At 50.0% G+C, this 25,606-nt stretch overlaps 9 protein-coding genes across 12 annotated transcripts; 4 read left to right on the plus strand and 5 right to left on the minus strand.

The window, feature by feature from the left end:
- Positions 1-973: 973 nt before the first annotated feature.
- Positions 974-2,726, minus strand: PV10_08191 (homogentisate 1,2-dioxygenase; the record flags this gene model as incomplete). Its single annotated transcript, XM_016373173.1, has 4 exons — positions 974-1,063; positions 1,125-2,370; positions 2,397-2,538; positions 2,639-2,726. The coding sequence occupies 4 exons, from the start codon at positions 2,724-2,726 to the stop codon at positions 974-976; spliced, it is 1,566 nt and encodes a 521-aa protein (XP_016220084.1).
- An 895-nt stretch (positions 2,727-3,621) lies between these two features.
- PV10_08192 lies at positions 3,622-7,886 on the plus strand. Of its 3 annotated transcripts, XM_016373176.1 has the most exons (3): positions 3,622-3,836; positions 3,890-3,941; positions 4,017-7,886. In XM_016373176.1, the coding sequence occupies exon 3, from the start codon at positions 6,020-6,022 to the stop codon at positions 6,839-6,841; it is 822 nt and encodes a 273-aa protein (XP_016220087.1). In that variant the 5' UTR covers positions 3,622-3,836; positions 3,890-3,941; positions 4,017-6,019; the 3' UTR covers positions 6,842-7,886. The 3 variants fall into 3 exon arrangements, with proteins under 3 accessions (XP_016220087.1, XP_016220086.1, XP_016220085.1); XM_016373175.1 differs by having other exon boundaries at positions 3,622-3,941; XM_016373174.1 differs by having other exon boundaries at positions 3,890-7,886.
- Positions 7,887-8,076: 190 nt separating this feature from the next.
- PV10_08193 lies at positions 8,077-9,888 on the minus strand. Of its 2 annotated transcripts, XM_016373178.1 has the most exons (3): positions 9,852-9,888; positions 8,608-9,744; positions 8,077-8,537 (listed from the first exon to the last, which is right to left on the minus strand). In XM_016373178.1, exons 2-3 carry the CDS (start codon positions 9,551-9,553, stop codon positions 8,191-8,193), a joined length of 1,293 nt encoding a protein of 430 aa, XP_016220089.1. In that variant the 5' UTR covers positions 9,554-9,744; positions 9,852-9,888; the 3' UTR covers positions 8,077-8,190. The 2 variants fall into 2 exon arrangements, with proteins under 2 accessions (XP_016220089.1, XP_016220088.1); XM_016373177.1 differs by having other exon boundaries at positions 8,608-9,888.
- A 593-nt stretch (positions 9,889-10,481) lies between these two features.
- Positions 10,482-12,937, plus strand: PV10_08194 (uncharacterized protein). Its single transcript, XM_016373179.1, has 3 exons — positions 10,482-10,902; positions 10,958-11,364; positions 11,415-12,937. Exons 1-3 carry the CDS (start codon positions 10,558-10,560, stop codon positions 12,451-12,453), a joined length of 1,791 nt encoding a protein of 596 aa, XP_016220090.1. The 5' UTR covers positions 10,482-10,557; the 3' UTR covers positions 12,454-12,937.
- Positions 12,938-14,064: 1,127 nt separating this feature from the next.
- On the plus strand, positions 14,065-15,754 carry PV10_08195 (uncharacterized protein; the record flags this gene model as incomplete). Its single annotated transcript, XM_016373180.1, has 5 exons — positions 14,065-14,252; positions 14,301-14,600; positions 14,659-15,009; positions 15,062-15,481; positions 15,532-15,754. 5 exons carry the CDS (start codon positions 14,065-14,067, stop codon positions 15,752-15,754), a joined length of 1,482 nt encoding a protein of 493 aa, XP_016220091.1.
- Positions 15,587-16,980, minus strand: PV10_08196 (uncharacterized protein). Its single transcript, XM_016373181.1, has 2 exons — positions 16,645-16,980; positions 15,587-16,581 (listed from the first exon to the last, which is right to left on the minus strand). Exons 1-2 carry the CDS (start codon positions 16,667-16,669, stop codon positions 16,310-16,312), a joined length of 297 nt encoding a protein of 98 aa, XP_016220092.1. The 5' UTR covers positions 16,670-16,980; the 3' UTR covers positions 15,587-16,309.
- Positions 16,981-17,347: 367 nt separating this feature from the next.
- PV10_08197 (uncharacterized protein) lies at positions 17,348-19,418 on the plus strand. Its single transcript, XM_016373182.1, has one exon. The coding sequence runs from the start codon at positions 17,483-17,485 to the stop codon at positions 19,229-19,231; it is 1,749 nt and encodes a 582-aa protein (XP_016220093.1). The 5' UTR covers positions 17,348-17,482; the 3' UTR covers positions 19,232-19,418.
- Positions 19,407-21,364, minus strand: PV10_08198 (uncharacterized protein). The gene is made up of 4 exons (XM_016373183.1): positions 20,768-21,364; positions 20,532-20,711; positions 20,464-20,474; positions 19,407-20,401 (listed from the first exon to the last, which is right to left on the minus strand). Exons 1-4 carry the CDS (start codon positions 21,144-21,146, stop codon positions 19,649-19,651), a joined length of 1,323 nt encoding a protein of 440 aa, XP_016220094.1. The 5' UTR covers positions 21,147-21,364; the 3' UTR covers positions 19,407-19,648.
- A 2,629-nt stretch (positions 21,365-23,993) lies between these two features.
- Positions 23,994-25,588, minus strand: PV10_08199 (uncharacterized protein; the record flags this gene model as incomplete). The annotated part of the gene is made up of 6 exons (XM_016373184.1): positions 23,994-24,551; positions 24,612-24,761; positions 24,822-24,947; positions 25,007-25,262; positions 25,329-25,476; positions 25,528-25,588. The coding sequence occupies 6 exons, from the start codon at positions 25,586-25,588 to the stop codon at positions 23,994-23,996; spliced, it is 1,299 nt and encodes a 432-aa protein (XP_016220095.1).
- Between the last annotated feature and the right edge of the window lie 18 nt (positions 25,589-25,606).

Below are 25,606 nucleotides of genomic sequence, written 5' to 3' on the forward strand. Positions count from 1 at the left end.
GATGTGTCCGTAAAGTCGGCAGACGACAGACATCGACTCGGTGCTCGAGGGAGATGAACATGAGCACGTGTGCAAGGATGTGGAAGGAGGAGCACACGACACCGGAGCAGATGGAATGGGATGCAAAACACCTGGAGAAGCGGGATATCAACCAACCATGCCACGCTCTGCTTTGAAGCGATATGATAGGATGCTGAGGGATCAACATAAGGAGATACCCTTTAGCTAGAGGTCTGCACCATTGCCTCGAAGGGGGGGCAGCCACTCGCTCGGTTGGTGACCAACCGACCATTGCCTCCTGGAGCAATACCTGCATCACAAAAGGCAAAAGAGTGGCTGGGCAGAGTTGCGCAACGTGCAGCAACGGCGAAAGATGAGAGGTGTAGGATGTAGGTCGATCATGATGCAAGTGTCACTAAGTGTATAACAGGAGTGTTGATGCCGCATCCAGAGCACGTGTGGTCATCTTCTCCTTGTGATTGGTTGACTTGGGGAATCTGGAGAGTCAAACCCGTCTTGCTGCACGACTGGGTTTGAAACCAATTGGCGAGATCTTTTTCTGCCGTCTGGGTCATGCCAGGTCAAGTGGATATGAAGTTGGTTGCATTTGTACGTCGTGAAGATCAGATGAACCTTTGAGGTTGTTGAGAAGATGAATATCGCGTGACTAGAGAGATCATGAATAACATGTGACCTATTCGCACGTGACCAATCAGCACTCTTTTCACGTGATCATCTGTATCGAAGCACGTGGCTGTCTGTCACACGTGATCGTGCTAAGAATAGAATTCAATATACAGAAATATGACCAAAAACCAAAGGCACATGAATGGGTCTAGGCAAATGATGGATCATATTAATGAATTATTTTATGTCATCACGTCAACTCATGTCTGTCAGAGCTTGCTTCTCTTCTGAACAAGTTTTGGTTGGTATCGTGGACACTGCCTGCGTCTTTGGCATCCCCAATGGTTTACTTCTTGTCTCCGTTGGTGGCACCGCTTGCTTTATCGGGTCTTTTAAAATGAACCTTTAATGGCTGCCAACTGTGTGCATTGTATTGCTGTAGATAAAGTCAGTTCTATGTTCAAGGACATGCTGGAGGAAACACGTCAGTGACTCACCTCTTGAACTTTTTGAGACGTCTTCAGACCCCATTCTGTAACGCCAAGCATCAAGCAAGTCTCAAACATAAAGGCCATGCTCCCCTCGCCTACCTTGCTAGGGGGCAAGTCCATGGTCGAAGCCTTCTCAAAGGTTTGCATGTCAGGGCCATGTCCACTCATCGTATTATGTAAGCTAGCGCCGGCAGGTTGGAATCCGCCCTTGCCGGCTCCCTTGGCGTCATAATTACCATGGATCAATCCCATGAATTCGCTCATGGTGTTTCGATGATACCACGGAGGTCGGAAGGTGTTTTCTTGGACCAACCATCGTGGTGGGAAGATGACAAAATCTGCCACGGCCGTACCGGGGCCATGAGGAAGCGAGGGTGCTGACAATACAGTGAAGATGGATGGGTCGGGATGATCGTACGAGATACTTCCGACCGGATTGAAACGGCCGAGATCGTATTTGTAAGGATAGAAGGTCCCATGCCAACCAACAATATCGAATGGAGTGTGTGATTGTTTAGCCGAGAACATCTTGCCATCGAACTTGGCATACAGGGTCCATTCTGTATCTTCGTAGTCCTCGATGAAGTCCGCCACAGGGCTTTGGAAGTCGCGAGCGTTGGCTAGCCCGTTGGATCCGATGGGTCCCAGTTCGGGCAATTTGAAGTGTCCTTGGAAGAGTTCGAGGATGTACCCTCGCACCGGCTCGTTGTCGTGCAGTGCGACATGATAGCGAATTCCACGAGGAATAACGCATATCTCGTTCGGTCGCACAAGTATTTTGCCGAATTCGGTTCGGATATCGAGGACTCCGTGTTGTGGAACAATCAGGAAGTCACCGTCGGCGCTGTAAAAGGCGCTCTTCTCTGGCATCGATGCACCGGCGGCGTAGATGTAGATGGCGATGCCAGATTTCATGGTTGGGTCGCCAGCACCAGCAAGGAGGTGCAGAGAGTGTATCCAGGAGACCTCCTTGTCAAAATCAAACGGATCCCAACGCAACTGGTTTGGGATTGCATTGAAATGCTTGCCATATTGCGGTGAAGGTGAGTTCAAGGATTGGGCCGAGGAATCAGGGACAGGCTCAAAGTTCTGATGACTCGCAGAGGGTAGGATGCGATAGAGCCATGACTGAAGGTTGTCGTCCCTTGGGGCTGTAAAGGCGGTCCCAGACAACTTTTCATTGTAGAGACCGTAGGGGCATTTTTGAGGCGAATTGGCCGCCAGTGGTAGAGCACCTTCTATCGCCTCACTCCTGTAGATACATGGTCAGTTACAGACTCGATACTGGTTTTCTGGACGTTGAAACCTACTCTTTGTACCCCCCGAACCCATTCAGATATTCGTACGGATCGGTTACAGCGAATTGGGTTACAGGCATCGTCGATGGCTTGTTCGTCTGTGAAGGTATTGATGTTGCGTACTAAGACAACCAGTCAGTCAGGAACACAACAGCAAGGCAGGGTCAAGATGTCAAATGGTATCTTGGCAGAGCACACAGGCTGTGAGGCGGGGTGACTTACTCGTGAGAGGCGTCTTGTACTTGATATTGATGTCTTTGTTCTCTCTGTGCCTTTCAATGGCTTCTTGCAAACGTTTGAGGCCCTGCATGAAGGGCAGAATTGTTATGGGATCACCTGTTGCAAAAGATGGACTGGTCAGAGAGGGGGAGTGCGGAATCAGTGTGAAGAGCGCGAGGGACGATTCCGTGGGGAGCATATGTAGGAAACGAGCGGTTTCGCTACAAGGGCCTTGAATCGGCATCAAAGGGCCGGGGGGTGGAGAGGGTGGTGGAGGAGGCACAGGGGGGGTGCCTTGGGTTTCGGTCTTGGGCGTTTTGCAGGGAGAGGATACGAGAAAAGCGATAGTACCAAGGAACCAGGGCCAAAAGAGGCCAGCGTCTCAACGTCCCAGCGTCCGTCCCAGGCGGCTGTTGGTTGTGGCCGAGTCCGTCCTGTCCGTCTCAGGTTCAGGTGCAGGTGCTCAGGCTTTCTCTTACGGGCTGCAAGCTGCAAGTTGCCCACAAAAGCAAAGCTCTAAGCTCGTCCCTCGCCCCTCGCCCCTCGGTGATGAAATTTGAGCGAGTGGAACCACACCATCCGGCAAACGACGTCCGACCTGGGATGGACAAGTGCGAAATTCCAGAAGCAAAAGTGCGCCTAACTCTGATAGTGTCCACCATGCGAAAATAACGAGGACATCTGAGTGGTCGATGGCCGTGCCCACGGCATGGTTCGCGGGATGAGGCGTAACTTCGTCCAAGACTGCCACACAGCGCTTCATCAAGGTTTGGGAGAGCGGTAAGTCTGGGTCAAGGGACGCCCGGACTCCAAGCCTTCAGGTGGCTGATTCGCCCAGTGACGATGCACTATGCCTCGGGCGATCGGCAGGGCGAATTATTAGACGGGATAGGCTTGGCCCTTGCCCAGACTATCACCTTTCAGTGGCCCGAGGGCCCCTCATAATTCCCAGCGCCCCCCCAAAACCACTCAGACTGCCGACTGTGCCGCTAAACAGCCCACCATCCCATCCCATCCCACCCAAGGCGAAACCCAAGAATGCCCTCGCATCGTCACCGTCAATTGTCCATGGTGCCATGCATGAATGCTGTGCCGAGTCTTCAGCTTCTTTTGCAGCAACCCACCATTGTACCCCGCGACCAGAATTCTTGTCTCAGGCCTTAACTGGAGTTGTTGCTAGGATGCGATGTGGAGGGACAAGGTACTCTCTGAGTCATGGTCAGGGCACCAAGCTGATGAAACCCTTGAGGTCAGACTATAATCGATTGAGGGATGTCAACCAGCTGCGACCGGTGAGATAGCGTTTGTATGTCAAATCGAATCCAATTGTATTATTTATTGTGCACTGATGCTGATGGAGGATTGGTGGGCTGTGGATAAGACGGGTGTCCAATTTTTGGCGCTCGTCCAGCAAGCGAAAGGCTCCAATGAAGACGATCCAAGTAAGCCTGGAGATCACTGCCACCGGTGCGGTGCGGTGCAAGTCCAATTTCCAAGTTTTCTTGCAACTTCTGGATGGATGGTATGGCACGGCTGGTGGCTGCATGAGAACCAACAACTGCAGCCAAGCATGTGTCCGACCTGTAGGGGATGACGCCAGTTGATCGTCATGGAATCATGGTCATGGTTGCTTCTGGAAGCCTGCGTACGCAGGGCCACGAGGATGAAAGCGTTGACTCGATGATGATCCCGTCCGCTCTCAACCCTGTAGTCGGTTACTTGGTCTCATTCGCTCAATCCTGATTGCTCGACCGTGACTGCGATCGTCCTCCGTCAGAAACCACGGTGGCGATCGCCAGTCTGCATGGGCAGAAGCTTTTTGCGTATCCGGCAGATGGTGTGAGTCTTGGGACAAGAATTATCGTCACCAAAGTAAGAAAGCCGTTCTGATCTCTTGACCAGTCGTTGTGACTGCCCAGATACGACTTCGATAGTGAGGGACGTTTCAACGGTTTCTCGGCGCCAACTCAAGAGGGTGACGATATCCGAGCATCAATGATGATGTTGACCTCGGGCCCGGATAACCACAACCGTACCAATGCCAATGCTAATGCCCTAGCCTGGCTTGAGAATCACCAGCTTTGCCAGAACCTCGTGACCTTTGGATGAGTGAGTAAGAGTGAGTGACTCAGGACAGTGGTGTGAGTAGTAGTCAGTCACCCAATCGCACTGATGCTGCCCAGCTCGTCCATAGCTCGGGAAGCAGAAGGCCGAGACACAGCTGAGGGAGCTTGGTCTTATCGCTGTCGTCTTCGCTTATCCAAAGTACTTTTGCTGGCCATTCAAATGCCTCGCGTAGTCGATAAAGCATCAAGACACGAAATGCACGACAGATCACGCAACAATATAAACATGCATCCACATACCTTGTAGAGATCGAAACTTGTTCCTCCTCCGCTCTTCAAGAAAATCCGAGGTCACCTGGATCATCTCCGATCTGGAGTACCATGGAACGGGCATGGTCGGGTATAGTCGAGTCGGCATGATGAGCGAAATATCCCTGAACGGAGTAGGCCGAAGAGAGTCAAGTATCTGTGTCGATGTTCGCGAAGCGAGATATGCTAAAGGATAATTCTTCGATGGTGGATATTGGATTTTGCATTCGTTGCTTCGACCTGGAAGCGAATGTGCAGTCGTGAACTATATACCCAAAGCCTTAGGTGAGGGATAAGAAGGCTGGCTCACCATATTGCTACCAGAGCATGTGCCACGGCCTTCAAAGCTATACAAGGTTTCGAATCTGGAGAGAGTCACAAGCTGATTTGTGTTCCGATCAACATCGGCCCCGACGACATGGTCCACTTGAGACACTCTCTTTTCTGTTGGACTTGCCTCGAAGAAAAGATTCCTCGTCAACAATTTCTCCTAGCAGGCGCGTCCGTCGAAGCGAAGCGACAAAAGTCAAGTCATGAGTGTTCATATCTTGGGCATTCTCAAGCGATTGCTACACAGTGATCCAAAATATCCAACTGACCATGTCATAAAACTCCTCATTTGCCCATGCTAAGCATTGCTCACAGCTGACGTCCATCAATTATTCCAACAGACTTCGTACAACTCATCAGTTGGTACCGGTAGTGTATCCAAATTGGCGCATACATGTCTCCCGACATTTGCAAATCCCTCTCCGCATGAAAACTTTTGGACACTCCATCACAAGTCTTTGGTCCTTTCCTCGCTCTCGGCGATCCACCTGTCCAAAGCTGCCTTGTTTCGGAGACGGAAGCCCACCTTGAACGGCTTGGGCTCCGTGGTCAATGCTGTAGGAATACTATTGCATTCCAGCGCATCAAGCACCGGCCAGTCAGCCGAGTCTTTGGCCGGCACAAACTTGAAGGCAATGATCATGCGCAAAAAGGCCGTGTAAATCTCACGGTTGGCCAGATGCGATCCCACACACATACGGCTGCCAGCTCCATATCCATAATGAGGTGTGCCACTACCCTCTTGGTCGTTGAGATATCGCTCGGGGATGAACTTGGCTGGGTCCTTGAAATGCGTGTCGTCATAGTCTGCCGCCCATGCATTCATGTAGAATACACTGCCAGCTGGGATTACTGTATCATTGTACTTGATGTCTTTGATACTGGTTCGGGGCAGGCAGATTGGGATGACTGTCCAGAAACGGAGAATCTCCTTGGTGAGTGCCGTGATGTATGGCACCTTTTCCTCAACCAAACACTTTTCCCACGCCTCGTCCTCTGTGGAGTAGACTTTCATGATCTCCTCATACGCCTTGTCTTGGATGTGTTGACCCTCGGGGGATGCAAGATAGCCCAAGCCCATGATCATGTTGCCGGGTACGGTGTCAATGCCTGCCGAGACCATGGTCAGGCAGATCGACTTGAGTTCGGCATCATTCAATGTCTCCTCTGGGTCTTTGATGATATTGCCAGTGATACAAGGCTTGTCTGTACCGTTGGCAATCCGTTCCTTGAGCATGTTCAAGAAAGTGGTCAGGTATTTGTCCCGTCGTGCTCGATATTCGGCAGCAGACTTGTTCTGTCGAGAGATGAAAGGCAGTCGCAGAAGCGGGATATAATCTTGCCAGTTGTTGGAGGTGCTTCGGAAGTTGGAAACAACTCTCTCGACATGGACAACTGTGGGCGCCTGTTAGCTTTCTGTCATCTCGATCGGAACACAGATGAAAACTTGCCTTCTCGGAGCAGCTCTTGGTCGATGCCTCCGTCAATGCGGATACCGTAGTTGAGAGTCAAACTCGTGTTCAGGGCAAAGCGGTGGAAGTATTTCCGGGGGTCCAGGTCCACTGTACCATCTTTGCAATCCTTAAGCATGTCCCTGATTGCAACGGTGCTTTCCAGGTCAATGAAAGGCATGTAGCTCTGGACAGCGGGGCGGTTGAGTGCTGTAGCGGCCACCTTGCGGCGTCGTTTGCACGATTCGTCCCATGGTGAAGTACCGATGGTGAAACCTTGACTGCTTGAAACAACACTGTGGAAGGTATAGAGAGTAGGTCTAGAAATGAGGGAGGACTGGTTGGTGATCCAGAAGTGCTTGACCGAGTCAAAGGTGTTGGCAAAAATGATACGTCGGTTCCCCAGCCGGGTTTGGAAGACTGGCCAACCGTATTCCTTGGCCCATTTTGCCGTCACTCTTGCATGATCCTGTCCGAGTTGCAAGAGATTGCCAAAGATTGGGACACCGGGGATTTCGGGCAAGCCCTTGATCTTTGGTTGATCGGTAGAATTGAAGTACCTGATGAGGAAGTATCCCAAGGTCAATATCACAAACGAGAGGGTCGTCGGTGATAGTGCGACGAGCATCTTGACAAATAACCGGCTACACTCTTGCTTAGGTATTCGAGAAATGTTTCAACGTCTTCACGAGGGGAAAGGATCGTGATGAGTGGCGCCCTGGCTCTCTGCAAGCGAGGAAATGGAAGGAAGGAGGAGGAGGGAAGCAATGGAATGTAGTCGAGATACGACGTCGAACAAAATGAGGACGAGGCTCCTTATATCAACGATCTCGTATCACTGTTCTTTATAGCGGATGGAGATTCAGCAATGGAGGTTTCCTTGTGCAATTGAACAACACCCTTATATGATTGAGGTTAAACCAGACTAAAATTGGGGACGAGACTGATGGAATTAGACGCGCTTACTGTCGGTACGACGCTGTCAATGGACAGCCCGAGGGCCTCCGTGACGCCCTAGGGAGGGGTTGATCGCTTGGACAATACCGAATGAGAAAGGAAGCAGAGAAGACGTGGGATTGTCTCGTTTGTCCCCAGACTCCAAAGTCGCGGAATAGCGTCCGCCTCTCTGCATGACGGAGGGAGGGGCAGGAGCGACTGGAATGTGGGGAAGGACGCACAATTTGAATTTAATGACGTATGATTGGCTGTAGAGTCAAGCAGCACCGCGGAATGATGGAGCCGCATCTCTCGCCTTCTAATTGGGCTTGGCACATCTCTTCATACACGTGATGACAGACTTCAGGATGCCCTATTCCTAGTTTTATGCAATTACTCTATGAATGCTCGACTACCCCAAGCACGCACAAGCTTCCTCGACGAAGCTAAATCAAGGACCCCCCTAGAACAATTTAGGTGCTGGGAGAATCTTGCCCGAGCATTCGCCGAAGCCGACAAGTCCGGTCTCTTCAGTTCCAGCGACGCCATACAACGTGATAGTGTCTCCGTCCTGGAGGAATTTCCGCTCGACTCCGCCCTGGAGTGAGATTGTTTCCTTTCCACCCTTGCTAAGCTCAAGCAAGCTACCCTCCGAACCCGGTTCCAGTCCGCTGATGGTGCCTGAGCCTAGAAGATCTCCTGGCGCCATGGGGCATCCACCAATGGTATGGTGTGCTAGCATTTGAGGGAAAGAGAATAGTAAATGCTTGCTGTTGGAGTTGAGTATATTGGTGGTCGGTTTACCCTCCGCTGCAGAAAGAGACTGTCAGTATCATTTCATGCTTTCTGCTTCCTGCTTCTGGTTCCAGGAAATACTCACGTGTAATGTCCACCTGCAACCTAATATCATATGCATTCTTCTCATCTTTCTCCTGCAGATACGGCAGCAACTGTGTGTCGTTCTTGATCCCAGTAGTCCGAAACGGCTCGAGAGCATCTGTCAGCACTACCCAGGGACTGATGGTTGATCCAAAGTTCTTGGCCAAGAACGGTCCTAGTGGGACATACTCCCATGCTTGAATGTCTCGTGCTGACCAGTCGTTGAGTAGCACATAGCCAAAGATGTGATCTGCTGCATCGGCAACGTTGACGTTTTTGCCCATTTCGTTGGGTGTGCTAACAAAGGCTCCTAGCTCGAGTTCAATGTCCAATCTCTTGCTTGGTCCAAAGACGGGAACTTTAGGAGTGGCTGCAGGATTGTCCAGAGTCTGTCCATTTGGACGTGTGATGGGTGTCCCTGAGACCACCACAGACGACGCTCTACCGTGATAGCCTACAGGTAAATGGGTGTAATTTGGTTGCAATGCATTATCCGGTCCACGGAAAAGGCATCCAACGTTAAAGGCATGGTTCTTGCCTGCGTAGAAATCGGTGTAGTCTCCAATTCGAAACGGGAGATGCATGGTGACTTGATCGCGTTTGATCAATGCTTTTTCTTGTAGAGCGTTGTTGCTCTTGAGCACTTGTGCAACGGATGTGTTTTCTGCAAAGACATCCTGGAGATATTGTCTCACTGATCGATGCACCGGTCTTCCCAGAGCAGCGAAATCATTGAGCGTTGATTTAGAAAAGACAGATGTATCAATGTTCAGAGACGAAAAGGCCCCTGAAGCTGCGAATTCAGCAAGGTCCAGGACATGATCGCCGATTGCAATTGCTGGACGAGGTGTCGACTTGGACGCTGTGGAAATGATGCCAAATGGGATGTTCGCCAGGGAAAAGTGGCTGGACTTGGGGATCGGTAGCCAGGAACTGAGGGAAGCCATCTTGGTTAGTCAATACCGAATGTTTTTTTTGGTCAATGGGTTATCTCAAGGAATTTTGTGCTTGATCTTTTGTCGTATTTGACGGAGGACGTTGCGATTGTCGTGGCAAAGCCATGGTGGACCGAGTCGTGAGGAGTCGAACATCCCTGGTCGTCATGTGTCGGAGAAATTCCGTCTAAAGTTCCGCCAGTCTTGACATTTGGGTCAAATTAAAGAATCAGTTCACGCCAATCTCAAGGGGGAAAAAACTTTGCGATATCGCAACGTAGCATAGCTCGGTCAGGACATTCCTGCGTACCTCGGTACCTAACTCAGGTGTCGACCGAACTCATAATCAATCGTCGTAGCTGTCTCATACTATCCCTTTCTTGACCGGAGGAATATCTATCTTGGCAATCTCCACGTGACAAATACAATTATGAGAAATGTCTACATAACGTCTGAGTTAAGTCATGATTGATGTTATAAGTAGACACTCACTCGTCTTGATGACCTTTCTTCTCGTGATCCATCTTAGGGCCCACATCCTGTGTCTGTGGTGGGCGATAGCTGCAATGCTAATAGACTCCCTGAAGATGTACTAATGTGTTGGTTCATATTTACTGATCTAGCTCCAGTCAATGACTAACACGCCCAAGACCTGCAGCAAATGTCCAGATCTGAAGCACTAACAAGAATTTGTCCAAGTGAAGGGCTAAACAAGATCTCTATCCTCATCTTCGGACCCTCCACCTTTTGAGATCACGTGATGACATCCCACCTTGAGTTTCTTGTCCCAAGAGAAGATCGGCCGGATGGTCTTCCTATTCGAGCCATGACGACATCACAGTGGATTGGACGGAGATACTTTCGCTGGTTTGGAGATTGACGAAGATATCAGTCAATCGTTATGATGTCGAGGGGTCAAGATATTTCAACTTGGCCATGCCTCTTGTTCTAAGCATCAATCATTGTCTTCATTCATCTCTCATTATAGAACCAGGAATTTAATTTGCATATTAGAAATGTCCAAGAACTCGACCTACGCAACCCCAAAATGGTGGAAGGAAGCCGTTATTTACCAGATTTACCCATCGTCCTTCCAAGACACCAATGGAGATGGATGGGGGGATGTCAAGGGGATCACATCTCGAGTTGACTATCTGAAGAGTCTTGGAGTCGATGTCGTTTGGACGTCTCCCATCTACAAATCGCCTCAAGCGGACATGGGCTACGATATCGCTGATTATAAGGTCATCGACCCTATTTACGGTTCAGTCCAAGATGTGGACGATCTCATTAGCGAGCTCAAGAAAAGAGACATGAAGTTGATGATGGATCTGGTGGTGAATCATACCTCTAATATGCATGTACGGACTTCACGTGGCTACCTGCAAAGTTTCGCATCACTGACCAGCCTCATAGGAGTGGTTCCTCGAAAGTAGATCTTCCAAGGACAATCCCAAGCGAGACTGGTACATTTGGAAGTCTCCAAAGTCGGTCAGCGAAGGTGGTGTCCCAGAGCCCCCTAACAATTGGGCTCAGATTTTGGGTGAGGCCAACTCAGCATGGACCTACGACACCGAGACTGGAGAGTACTATCTGTCTGTCTTTACCCCAGAACAGCCTGACCTCAACTGGGAGAATAGTGAAGTGCGAGAAGCCGTATGGGATGTCATGAAGTTTTGGCTTGACCGAGGTGTGGCGGGTTTTCGGATGGATGTCATCAACATGATTTCCAAAGTCCCCTCTTATCCAGATGCTCCTATTGTTTTGGATCCCAAAACCCACCAGTTCCAACCCGGAACGCAATTTTTCGTCAATGGGCCCAAGTAAGTGCAAAGACAGAACATGGCACAGTCTCAGCTGACATTATTTATAGACTCCACGACTACCTCCAAGAGATGTATCGTGAAGTGCTCTCAAAATACGACACGGTCACCGTTGGCGAAATGCCAGGAGTCTCTGATGAGAACGAGATCCTCCGAACGGTTGGTGCCGACGCCGGCGAGCTGAACATGATCTTTATCTTTGATCTCGTGGACATTGACAAACCCAATGTGCGGATGGCGTTGAAGCCGTGGGACGTCAAGGAAATGAAGTCGATCATCACACGATGGCAGAGGTGTATGATTGAACGGGATGGATGGAACTCGGTCTTTATCGAGAATCACGACAATCCTAGAAGCGTCAGTCGATACACCGATGACCGCGACGCCGTTCGTGACAAGGGAGCCAAACTGTTGGCCTTGATGCAAACGACTCTCGGGGGCACCATCTTCGTGTATCAGGGTGAAGAAATTGGCATCCGTAATGCCCCTACCGATTGGGACATTTCTGAGGAGTACAAAGATATAGAGACCATCAACTACTGGAAGAAGTGTCAGCAAATTTACAAGGACGATCCAGCGCAGCTCGAACACGGCAAGAAGATCATTCATATGAAGGCTCGAGATCACGCTCGAACGCCTATGCAGTGGAGTGGGGATGCCAATGCAGGCTTCTGCAGACCTGGAGTGAAGCCTTGGATGCGAGTCATGGACGATTACAAGGATGGCATCAACGCTGAAGACCAGATCAGGTACGACAATAGTGATGAGCTTTCCACTTGGCAGTTCTGGCAAAGGGGTTTGAAGGATCGAAAAGAGCACGCGGATGTGTTTGTGTATGGAGACTTCCAAGAGATTTCGCCTGAAGAACCCTCGATTTTCGCCTACGGTCGAACCAGCATGTCAGGGGAGCGCTGGCTCGTGGTCTTGAACTTTTCCGGTACTGATGTCGAATGGAACTTCCCGGAGTCCCTGAATTTGGAATTCTGGGCTTGCAGCACGTATGAGAAAGCAAAACCAGACAAGGCTCGACAAGGGAAGATCACTCTCAGACCTTGGGAAGGGGTCCTTGGAAAGTGTACCTTGGAATAGGGGACCACTACTGATGAAATTATTTCGTATCAATTGGTGGAAGGCCCAGACTTTGGATCAGACAGTTTCGTGGATCGAGGTGCATTTGCCTTGCTATCTGAAAGGCACAGGAATTTGTCAGACTACGGAGTATGCTTTGAATTTGGGCTTTGATGACCGTGACGGGGAGTTCTAGTCCTTCGACGAGTATTCGACTATTCGACGTCAGGGGCAGCGGGTCTCTACACAATTCATCAACATCATTATTACCAACTAGCGCGTCCCAGTGGGCCTCAAGATTCGATCATCAAAGCGGCTGCATGGTCTCGGGCAACTGCTTTAGTCTGAGAACCAAAAGTACACATGAGTGGCTCCAAAGGAAGCCGGCAGGAACCCCTGATCTGAGCACAGAGCATGTGGTGACAAAAGACTCGCCAAAGAGTGCTCAACCATCCTGTAGCCAATTCGTACACCATTCTCTATACCATTCCCAATACCATGCATACCAAACCCAATAACCGTTTCAGGGGAGGAAGGATGAAGGCGGAATCAGGGTAAATCACATGCGGAATGAGAGTCCGCCCCCAACCCGCCCCCATGACAACGTGGAACCAATCAGTTTATTGGTGATGTGCAGGGAATGTGAGGCAAGTGCAGCTAATGCGCTTCCCCACACCTTCCAAATACCCAAGTTGGCAAAGCCCACCTCCAGATCTTTTCTCCAGAATATCTCCATCAAAAGAATCTGTCTTCCTCCGCACGCTATACAAGGGCCACATTGCATATGTTCCTCCTGTCAATTGCCTCCAGGTATTGTTCGAACCCGTGCGGAGACAATTTAAACCTTTGATCTGTTGACTTCCCCCAACCCGACTAGTACCATAAGGTGGCGGTTTAACTACCGATCTCGAATTCCGAGAGGACCCCGTGACGATCCTCCTTGCCATTGGCTTCCTCTGACGAGCTCAAGCATTCAGTCTGTGAGTACTGACATCTAGTCTTCGACCGGATTATACCCAGCTAGCCAGCAGTAACCTTGTAGAGAAGCTTGGGATGATTGTCCAAGGCTTCTCCATATCCTGGAGATGGTAACTCATAGTCAGCCCTTGTTGCCAATCAAACTAAGCTCCCTTCGCTCCCCCAGTCCTTGACCCAATCTCCACGCAAGGTAGGCCTGCTATCATGCGTATAATGCATCAAGTTGATCCTCTCTGCCAAGTCATCGGGAGGCGATTGGTTGTCACATAACGAAGATGCTTTTTCCTCCCGGTTGATCTTTACGGAACCGAACCCCGACGTTGCACTGGATCATCATGTCGTGGCTTCCAATCCTGCATCCTCGAGGGAGTGCGGAAGTGTCCTCGCTTCGGGCAGGTACCTTGCTGAGGTTTGACAGGAGTCTCCCAAGGTGTGGGGGAGAGGATTGTGATATCCTTGCCCTGCACCCATGCATGTCCAACACCAGCCGCCCAACCACTGTTGCTCGAGAGATATAAATCTGGTTATATCCCACTACTCGTGGAGGTCAGCGTACACCACTTTTTCCCCACTTGACCAACTACTTGATCCTTGTGTGCAAGATCGTCATTAGAAACATTGTCAGTTGACACCCTTTTGCACCGACTGCTCGACATGGCGGACAAGACGTTGAACAAGTCTGAGATCGAAGACGTCCCTGGCCAAGAACAACTCGATGTGGCAAGCCTCAAAGAGGAGATCCAAGAGGATGACCCTGTTCGCGTCAAGAAGCTCCTGCGGAAAGTCGATCTGCATCTTGTCCCCATCCTATCCCTGCTGTTTTTATGTGCTTTCATCGATCGGTAAGAAAAGACCAAACTCCCAGATTGACCCAACTGACCCCAGCATAGTATCAACATAGGCAATGCTCGCATCCAAGGACTTGAAGCCGATCTCAACATGTCAGGACAAGATTACAACATTGCTCTATTCCTCTTCTTCGTCCCCTATATCCTTCTCGAGGTTCCCTGCAACATGATGTTGAAGAAACTCCGCCCTTCTGCCTTCCTGGCCACCATTATCGCCGGCTGGGGTATCGTCACCGTCTGCCAAGGTCTTACACAATCATTTGCTGGGCTGGTTGTCTGCAGAGTCATCATCGGAGCATTGGAGGCAGGCTTTTTCCCCGGATGTGTCTACATCTTGACAATGTACGCGGCGTGACATCGGACCAATGGTCTTGACATGACCCGAGGCTAATGATCATAGGTATTACCGTCGTCATGAACTCCAATGGCGATTCAATCTCTTCTTCTCTGCCGCCATCATCGCTGGCGCGTTCAGCGGTCTCTTGGCCTACGCTATCGCCCATATGTCTGGTATTGCCGGATACGGAGGATGGAGATGGATCTTCATCCTAGAGGGTATCGCCACCGTCATTATCGCCGTCGCCAGCTACTGGATTATTCCAGACTGGCCCGAGACCGCCAAGTTTCTCAACGAAGATGAACGAGAACTTTTGATCCGCCGCTTGGCAGCAGATAGATCAAATACACACATGAGCCACTGGAATAAGAAGACGGCAAAGCGGGTCTTCAGCGACGTCAAGATGTGGCTCGGGTGAGTGACTCTCCTCAGCTACGTGTCCCTAGCATACGACTAATCAGAATAGAACCGCCATGTATCTAGGAATTGTGACAACATCTTACAGCGGAGCATTCTTCACACCTACCATCCTCCGACAATTGGGTTGGACATCGATTCGCGCTCAAGTCATGTCGATTCCCATCTTCATTTTTGCTACCGTGTGCGCCTTGTCCTGTGCCATCGCTAGCGATAAGCTCAAACATCGGTTTGGATTCATTATCTTTGGTTGTTTGGTCACTACCATCGGCTACGTCATCCTTCTCAATATGCACAGAGTCACTGTCGGAGTTCGCTACTTTGCACTCTTTGCGATCGTTGGTGGAGGCTACATCGCTCAGCCTATTTGTCTGGTGTGGATGAGCAACAACATGGCGGGTCATTACAAAGTCGGCGTGTCGTCAGCCGTGCAAGTTGGTCTTGGAAACACTGGAGGCATCATTGCCAGGTAAGCTGGTATAGCAACCGATGGAGGAGACGAAGCTGACAGAACCCCAGCAACATGTTTGTAACTTCACAGGCTCCTGAATACCCTCTTGGCTTTGGCTTGGGCCTCGGCCTGGTCTGGTTTTGCGTGATCAGTTCTGTCGCATTCTTGTTTTGGATCAAGAGAGAGAACCGACTGAGGGATCAGGGGAAGAGAGACTATAGATACAATCTGCCCGAGGACGAGAAGTCGAACCTAGGAGATGACCATCCTTCTTTCCGCTTCACGATTTGAAAAGGATAAAAGATAGAGGAGCTTGACGAACCATAAAATGATGTGGTGGTGATTAGCCTGCAAAACGCTAAATCGTATTCATGCTCTCAATGCTAGATGATTGGCCGTACACCAAACGAACTAGATATCGAAGAATGAAGAAAGCCTGATTGAGCGCTGATTGGTTTCGTTTGTAGTTGGACACTATCGCTTCCCGTCATTCATCCAAGCTGCTTCACTGGTATTCTTTAGACTTTGTCAGCTTTGCGGCCCGTTCGTGTCCTCGTGGCCGCCTGTATGCTGTGATCGATTTATGAGCCGCACCATCCGCTTCAAAATGGAGCTTTCTCTGTGGTGTGCGACTCGCGAGGTACCTGCAGAGCGAATCCTTGTACGATGACCACTTTCAGCCAGAGACTGCTAAGGCTCGTTTCGGCTGGCATGCCACTTCGCAACCATTGCTCATTACGAAGCATTTTTGCTGCGTAGATGGAGTGACGGCCAAAGGCTCCCAAGGTTGAAAAGATTTCGGGATTCAATCTCCCCTGAATTATCGTCCTTCGCTGCTGCTGCTGTTCACACATGCTTTGTGCTGCCAATCACTTCCCCTCTGACTTTTTCCCAATCGATACTGTTATCCAACTCTTCATCGACCAAACCGACAATGGTGATGTTATCTCCTCTAACCAAATATAGCCCATGCTGTACCTCTGAACTCGGCTCTGGATCGTCTGCGGGTCGAATGATTCTCTCGACGGTTTCGTTCAAGACTATGTTCGTCACTTGGTCGCAGGAGAGTAGAGTGCCAACCAAGGTTCGGCCATCGACGGTGATGACAAGGACCTTTTCTGTAGACACGAGATCAGTTAAGCTCGCATTCGTGGGGAACAACGTAGAACGAGGGATCTTACTGTCGACAAAGGGCTGCAGAGACATGTTGAAGGGCGCAGTCGTGCAGACTCGTCTCCAGCACAGTCAACACACGCGTCGTCGTCGTCGTCGTCGTCGTCGTCGCCGTCGTCTTTGACTGTAATCAATGTGATGCGTCGAGGCAAGTGCGATCGATCCAACGGTGCGGAAGGAACGCGTCCCCAGCGCAAATGGGCGCAGCCTCCTCAGTCTTTCTCTCTCCCTTTTTCCTCTCTCGCAGCTCGTTCAAAACTCGATCGAATCTAGATAAACACTTGCGACCACCATCTGTCGATAGTCGGACCTCCTGCGCTTGACTTGGTCTGCTGATCTTGTCCTCACTGGTCTCCCAAATCAAAGTTGAACAAAAAATCCGGGGAATCCACCAAACACTTCAAGGCTGAGGTTTAGCCTGTGTGACATTTAGTCAGACACAACTTTTCTTGGTCAGAAACCACGCCATTCTGCTTTTGAATGACTCGGACAATGCAGCAATCCACGACCGTCAGACGAAATTCCAAGTTGAACAACCCACTCCGCCCACTCCTCCCACTCGGCCATGCTTACGTCTGAATCACATTTCCACCGCTGGGTTCCTTTCCAGTTGGATTGCCAACTAACACCTCGAGAAACCCTTTAAACTTCATCAGCACTGCGATCATGGAGCATGCGGAGAAGATTAAAGCCTAGAAAACTCTCTATGCCCGTCAGTTGAGCCAGTCTTTTCCTTTATCAAATGATCTCCTGCCCACCGGTCTTACAGACCTTCATCCACCTCATGCCGCCTCCCAATTCTCACACTGGTGCAGCTTGCTCCGTTGTGACATCTTCATTTGCGTCATGGTGCACCACGTCCAGTCCCCCACCATCGAGAGTCTCATATCGATCTGGACAGTGGCCGAATCCATCGGCCAATGTCTATCAGCTGGGGATTTGATCAGTCTCTCACGTTCCACCGTCGGTCTTCGGGCTAGTCTGCACGGATTCGGCCCGATCGACATTGGTGATGAGACTTCTCCTGCACAACCGAGGGACTCTCTGAGAATCGGTAACCACAACACGGCCCAGTGGAAACTCCTCAAATCGATCGCTCTCTGGGAGTGTTCGCTCACAAGCCACACCAAGGGTGACAAGCCAAGACCATGTCTCTATTGTTCTCGCCCAGTATGTGGCGCTTGCATAGTCAAGTCTTCATTCTCCAGAGGTCACGAGAATACCTTTCAGCATCGCATTCGTCATCTGTGCACAAAATGCTGGGAGACTGGCACTCAAAGTAGGGGACACCGCTTCCCTCTGATCGCCTCAGAACGGCCCGGCAGTGCCACAAAACAGTGGCACGATACCACTGAATCGACTCGCGATTATTGTGTCTGCACTCTCAAGTCAGATGGGCATATTTGCCCCGATTGTAAAGACTTCCAAAATTGGGAGGCTATCGCAGACGGGAACGACAAATGCCATGGGCTACGCTGCAATGAACCGCTCGGTGATGACAAAGACCGAAGACGTATCTGTCTCTGGTGTGACAAGGCACTTCCGCGACAGGTCGGTGGGACAACTCGCCATCACTGGAATCGAAGGATGGTAGAAGCTCGTGCTCGAACAATTGCGTCTCGACAAGCCGACATCGAAGAGTATAATCGCAAAAGACTGATGTTGATGCGAATGTCTCGACGAGAAATGCGTGGCGACGATGCCGTACAAGGTGATGCTGAAGCTGATACCCCTCAATTCGTTCGACATCTTGACACGATGAACTATCGTACCTACATGGACGAAGCTGTGGCACCGACACCAAAGGCAGTCTACGACTCTAAAAGAGGGTACTGGCGTTATAACCCGAGCTTCTTAATTAAAATAGGCACCAGAGTCCAGCATGGAAACTCACTTCCCGGCCCGTCATCAACTGAATTGGCCTGCCTTGAAGGACAGTCGACATATCGATTCGCACGAACCAACGCTGAAAAGGCCATTGAAGAAGAGCCACACATCAACGGTAGCTCACTCAGTGGTGACTATCGCTGGATCGACATGAAAGCAATCATCCTTGAACACGTCTTGGTCAACAAAGTCAGCTACCAAGAGCTTGGGAGGATAATGTTAGAAGGCTATAACGTTGATGCATCCGCTGAGGATTACCGGGTGATGGTTGATCGATGGATCTGGAACACACGCAAGCGATCTTCAGGGGCCAGCAGAACTGGATCATCAAGTCGAGTTCTGGTTGATGCGACAACACAAGCTTCTTGGGTCGAGGGGCTTGACTCCAAGTCCAATAAAACAATGCTCTCCCCGTCTGACAGCGAAGGACAGAGCAGCGCTCCAATGGACAGGTCCACACCTACCTTCTTGATGGACGTTCTACCAGTGAGTATGTTGGATCAAGCCAGCAACGAACAGAACATGGTCTCCGACGCAGGAGGGTCTGGCCTTGAAGGCGTACAAACCACCACCAACGATAATGATAACGACGACACGCAGGGAGAGCTTGAAGAGAGTCATGATATTGGCCCACCAGACTTATTGAATCCGCCCGAAGAGGATGAGGATCCTCCTCCATATTCTTCCAATGGCTGGCTGTGGCCATGACCAAGTACCAAGGGCGACAAGGACATATATATCACATTACGGTCGAAAGCTAGCCTCATTTGTGTATGAGCTTATTGCTACAGCGACGCAAGCTTGAATGGACGCAGTCATTGATGTATTGGAGAGATAGCTACGTACGTGCTTGTAGTACACCAAGCTCATGACACCACCTAGTGTCGAGAAAATGCTTCAAATTTGACCATAAACCCTGTATGTACATCAGCACCTATACATGCTAACAGGAATTCTCTCCACGACGGCTGGTTATGTATTTATTTTTCTTGTTCTTGCGTATTGATCCATACAGCCAACGATGAGGCAGACGCAAGCCAGATCTGACCCCCAGGTACTTTATAATGGAGACATATCACCTTGCTCGTTGATCCACAATTCAACAGCCATTCTTTTCTTCCTCACTCACAGCTTGCTGGATCCACTCGGAGCAGAGAGCTCCTTGGTGGCATTGCGGAAGTTTTTGACCAGCTGTCGAATAGCCAAATCCAACATGACATCCTCACTTCCACCGGGGATTCTCGTTCCGGGCACTTCTCGATAGAGACGTTCGGCAATCTCGCCCTGGCCGGTACGGGTGTATCCATTACCACCGAACAACAGCACTGCGGTCTGGGCGCATTCGTTAAACACCATACCACCCTTTGCCTTGGCGAGAGCGGTCAATCCACCGAGTTTCAAATCGGCTTCCTCCTTGGTGAGCTTGGTCATCGAATACAGGAACTGTTCGACCCAGGCCTGGTAGGTTTCGAGTTCGGCGCCGACTTTGGCCAGACGGTGTCGCACCACCGGTTGTTCGATCAGAGCCTTGCCGAATGCCTCTCGCTTCATGACGTATTCGAGGGCGGCTGAAACGGCGACACGCGATTGACGTGCCACGCTGCAGCAGATGGTCAGACGTTCGTGGTTGAAGTTGGTCATGACGTATCCCATTCCCTTTCCTTCTTCACCGATCAGGTTCTCCACGGGCACTTTGACATCGTCCAGGTCGATGAAGGTCGTGCCAGCGCTGATTTGGCCAGCTACTTTCAATCGTCTCATGTCAACACCAGGGTAATTCTTCAATGGGCACACGATCATGCTGAGGCCTTTTCCGCCAGGGCCGCCGGTTCGGACTGCCATTGTGGCGTAGTCGGACCAGATACCGTTGGTAATCCACTAGGACCATGGTTAGCGAATCACTATTTGATGTAGAGAGAGAGGGTATATATCTATCTCACTTTCTTCTGACCTGTGAAAATTGTTAGCGTGGTTTACTTGTACAATCAGGTCAGGTGTGAGAACTCACCATTGATGATATAGTGTTTGCCATCTGCAGTCTTCTTTGCCGTGGTCGCAATGTTTGCAACATCACTTCCAGCGCCGGGCTCGGTAATGGCAATACAAATTCGCTTCTTACCGGTGAGGACGTCTGGCAGGAACTTCTCGTGTAACGCCTTGTTGCCGAACTTGATGATGGGAGGAATACCTGGATCAACATTGTCAGCCACCACCAGAATGCCGTGCACGTCTAGTTGAGCATACCAAAAGCATGGCCGGCGGTCATGGAACCACCTGGACCTCCGAGACCAGATCTGGCCATCTCATCGAGATAGATACCCGTATGGAGATAATCCCATTCTTCAATTGGGGTTCCCAAGATGTCATTGATACCCAATCGCCTCAGCCACTCGACTGGTAGAGGCGAAGTTAAATTGGGAATCAGCATGTTGTGTTTTGCAAATGTCTGAAAGAGGTGGTCTGGCACAGTCTCTTCCCGTTCCCAATCCATGGCATGAGGGAGGAGGTGCTCCTCCAGGAAAGCCCGACATGCCTTTTGCCATTTCTTGTGGGACTCGTTGTAATAAGGAGAAGGGAAGCCAGCCAGCCAAGGAGGCTCAGAGAATGGGATTTGGGGAGCCATCGCGAAGGGACGAGGGGGCGTGGATGTGAGAGGGAAGGGATCTGAGATGAGTGAGAGAGTGAGCAAGTCTAATCCCAGGTTCGTGTCTAGAATAAGAGGAAGGACTAGAACAGTCGATGTCGATAGCTAGATCAAGGTGAAGGGGAAAAAATACGCAGCGATCACCGACCCGGCTATATTAATTTATTGTACAGAGATCCTACCTAGGCTTGTTAGCATCGGCTTGTAAGCACGGTGGTGAGGCACAGCCGTATCGGATTTCTGAGTTGCATGTTTGTTTGAGCCGACGACTACCTCGGCGCCCCGGAGAGAAATCAATGTGAGGGAAAAGTGGAGGAGATGATGAGGGGGGATTCGTTGACAGGCTATGCTATAGGGGAGTTGATTGGCTATACAAAGGGGGCTTTACCAAAAGAAGTTAGCCGATCGGTGCAGACCACACGCTCTCCGAACCTCCGCGCCGGACTATCCTTTTTCCTCTTCCGCTATCAATCAGTGACTACTTCACACGTGATATAAGCATCAACGACTGACTCGGTTCTTGTTCGACACCCGGCTTGACTCATTCACCCTTTGGTATCATCTTGTATTGACAGTCCTACCATGGCACAAGGGGAAGAGGAACCCGTATTTGGCTCCTAGGCATATCCAGAAGTACAAAACTGCCAGTTGATCATGGATCATAAGCAAGTCCATATGGTTGGTGTCATAGTCCCAGGTTCAAACCTGACTTTTTACCATGAGAAACTATATAGAGCCAAGAACCAAAGCATTCCTGCTCAATGTCTACACTTGGCCATAAGAGGCACTGGACGACAGATTCCGTGCCAACATTTTTGGTGTTTGTCGCCGGTAGCCACACTGACTTAAAAAGTCAAACCCAGCTTCGACGTCACCAACCCCAACCACTCTGACCAGAGAACCTTCAAACTCTTGACGTTACTATCCGCCACAGAGCTCATCGAACATGATTCTCTGAGAACATGATCGACTTTCAATGTGTCAGATCTGTCACTATCCGAATGAGGTCATTACCACCATACTCTTTACGTGCCCCCTGAAGTCTTTTGTTACTGCGTTCAATATGCTTTGTGCATGTATCATCATACTATTGGGTCGCTTGTGTTCAGCATTCCCGCTCCCTGTGGCCTGGAAGCCTTTCAGAGTGGTGGATAATTCTCCGCGACCAGTTTGGTTGATGACATCTAGACTACTTTGGTAGCCCTGGTCATTGGAGATTTCGACACCAGTCAAGGAATTTCCTTTCTTTCAGTGGTTCAACGCTTCCTCTTTTGCTGGTCTCCAATGCCGTCACCCAGCTCAGTGACTTTTTGGAAATACTTAAGAGATAGTCTTTGTCCTTGAACATTGAGCGATCACTCTGGTTTGGCCTACTATTTGACACGTCTACCGATCCTTTTCGACTAACAAGCCCGTCCAACACCGAGGTTTCTAATTCATACACACACAAAGATGAATGTCGATAGACCTGCCCGACAGCTGCGTCTGCCATGGCAGAAGCGGCAGAACATCCTACCTTCCGACGATGAGACAATGGTATCTCGCCGTGTCCCTCTTCTGAAATTCTTTCCTCTATCTGTCAAAAATCACTTTGTGGCCATGATGGGAGAGTTTGCGGGCACTTTTTTGTTCCTATTGTTCGCTTTAGGAGGCACCAATGTCGTCAATGCAGCGCCATTAGAAGGTCAACCAACAGATCTGGCTGCTAACCCTGCAAAATTGCTTTTCATTTCGCTTTGTTTTGGAATGTCCCTTGCCGTCAATGCTTGGGTCTTCTTCAGAATCAGCGGTGGTTTATTCAACCCAGCGGTCTGCGGCACCAATCACTGAATCCAAGGATGCAGCTGACTTGTTTTCCAGGTTTCCATTGGGATGATGGTTGTTGGAGCAGTGCCATATATCCGAGGAGTTTTGGTCATCATTTCTCAATTACTTGGCGCCATTGCGGCTTCTGCTGTTGTATCAGCGTTGCTGCCAGGGCCGCTGAACGTGCGTACTTCATTAGGAGGTGGTACGACTGTCGTGCAAGGCCTATTCATCGAAGTGAGCTGAACCAAACACACTGACGCACCGAATACCTCACTACTAACATCAACCTCAGATGTTTCTCACCGCCCAGCTAGTCTTCACCATCTTCATGCTCGCCGCCGAGAAACACCGCGCGACCTTCATCGCTCCGATTGGCATCGGTCTATCTCTCTTCATAGCCGAGCTCATGGGAGTTTACTACACGGGTGGCAGTCTCAATCCAGCACGGAGTTTCGGCCCCTGCGTCGTCCTCCATTCCTTTTACCCATACCATTGGATTTACTGGGTTGGTCCTATCCTGGGATCCTTGCTCGCATCTGGATTTTATATGTTCATCAAAGCATTAGAATACGAGACGGTCAACCCCGAACAGGATGCCACGGGTACCACCGGACACATGTTCGATCCATCGTCGGGTGCTGAAAAGACAGTGAGTGCCGACAACCGGGTAAACTCCGATCTTTTTCATTCGAGAAATGGCCAGGCCAGCGCTGCTCCTGCTTTTGGAAGTCCGCAGAGAAATAATGTCGACAACGCTGTTGCACATGGACGAACAAGACAGCCAGATCTGGAGGCCGGTGCAGGTTCCCCTGTCCCATAAGGGTTTTAGCGGTCTAACGTGCGCTCTAACGATTTGAAATGCGTCATGTCATGTCATTCTATTGAGACTCTAATATGTAACTTCTATCAGCGACCAGAAGCGTGAGGTTTCGTTTCTTTCTCTTGAACTTTGAAGATAACGCCAATCTATAATACAATATAATACAGTATGGGGACACCACAATGTAACCAGCAGGTTCATACATGACGGCCTGGATTTTGGTTCCACCCACGGGAGTGATAATTGTAGGAAGGAGGCGGAGGCGGAGGAGGCATGGCGAACCCATCATTACTTTGGATGTTGCTGCTCATCATCTTCATCTTGATAGCTTCTGAGCGCATGACGAAAGCAAATCGGATAGCGCGAATGATCTCTCTCGGATCCGGGACCGACGCCCATGCTCTGAGGCCGAGGAAGCCGCCATAATATCTTGCGTTCGCGTGTTTCGCATATAGCTGCTTGGTGTGTTCCGTCGGAGCTTGGCCTACTTGGTCATTGATCATCGTAGGCCTCAGCTGCGGGTTCGCCTCTAGGTCTGCTTGGGCAAAGCCAGGGCCAGCAATGTCAGAGACTGGGAGAGGGCGTGCTTGAGTGATATCATAGGCTTTGACATCATAAGCATAATGGAAGTATAGCGAAATGGGAACCATTTCGATGCAGATGATCATAGTCTGAATACCAATATTGACGTCGGCGTACGTGAGGGTAGAGGTTTCTTTCAAGACCGACTGAGAGCGTAGGATCTGGAAGATGATCTAGAGAACTCATGTTAGTACGGTAGCCGATAGGAGAGGCCCATGGCAATGAAATCGTACCGATTGAACAAAACTCAAGAAGATGATGAGCTTGAAAGCCACGAGCTTGGCGAGAGGCTTGTGGTGCTTGAGGTCCTTTTTTAGTGCCCCATAAAATCTGAGCACTGCTGTAAGAGCAATGGCAACGGAGATGTTTGAGATTATGGACAGCTGATTCAACGAGTTAGCTGCTGGAAAGATAGGAGCATGGCCTCAGGGTATTGAGCTCACCCATATTTGAGCAAAGTGAATATTGTTGCTCTCTAAACAATATATGTTGGCGGCTTGTGTGATATCCGTGGCGATGGCAACGCCAATTGCTATCAATAAATACTGAAAGACGGCAAACCATTGTTTCTGTTGAGGAGATGGATTAGACCATGAATCAAGGGCAAGGCTCCATAAGACAAACTCACTCTGTACCATTCTAACCCTCCTAGGCCCGAGCCTCGGTTTCTTCGACGCTGGGGTACTTTGAAAGCAGCGAAAAAGACGTCGCGAAACTGAGCACTGGGCGAAACAAATTCACACATAAGAAGGAAGAAGCTTCCAAGCGCCCAGGCCTGAAAAACATCAATCCATGGGTCGAGATATACGTATGCGTTGGGCTCGACAATGCTAATGAAATTGAGGAAAGCCTCAATGGGGATCAACGCGCAGATCTTGAGAATTCTGGAACAGGAATCTGTCAGTCAAAGGGCTTGCAAGCATTGGTAGACGTGGAACTGAATAACTGACTTTGTTTGCTCGTTGGGCTTGCTGAAGTGGGTAGCATGCCTTGCCATGAGAATGAATATCGAGACGCATGATATAGCGGCACATGCTCCAGAAAGACACATGTTGAACTGGCGAAATGACAGGTTGCCAATGAAAGGTTCCGGTGCGTCTGGGAGTGATCAGTGGCCCTTTCTAGCTTTAGTGATTGTGGTGGTCTTACCAGCAACGAGATGAGAAGGCATAGGGCACACAGGCGTATCTGAATCGTCAAAGAGCCCCATATTGATATTGATATTGAT

Source organism: Exophiala mesophila (assembly GCF_000836275.1).
Source record: "Exophiala mesophila strain CBS 40295 unplaced genomic scaffold supercont1.6, whole genome shotgun sequence".
NCBI lineage: Eukaryota > Fungi > Ascomycota > Eurotiomycetes > Chaetothyriales > Herpotrichiellaceae > Exophiala > Exophiala mesophila.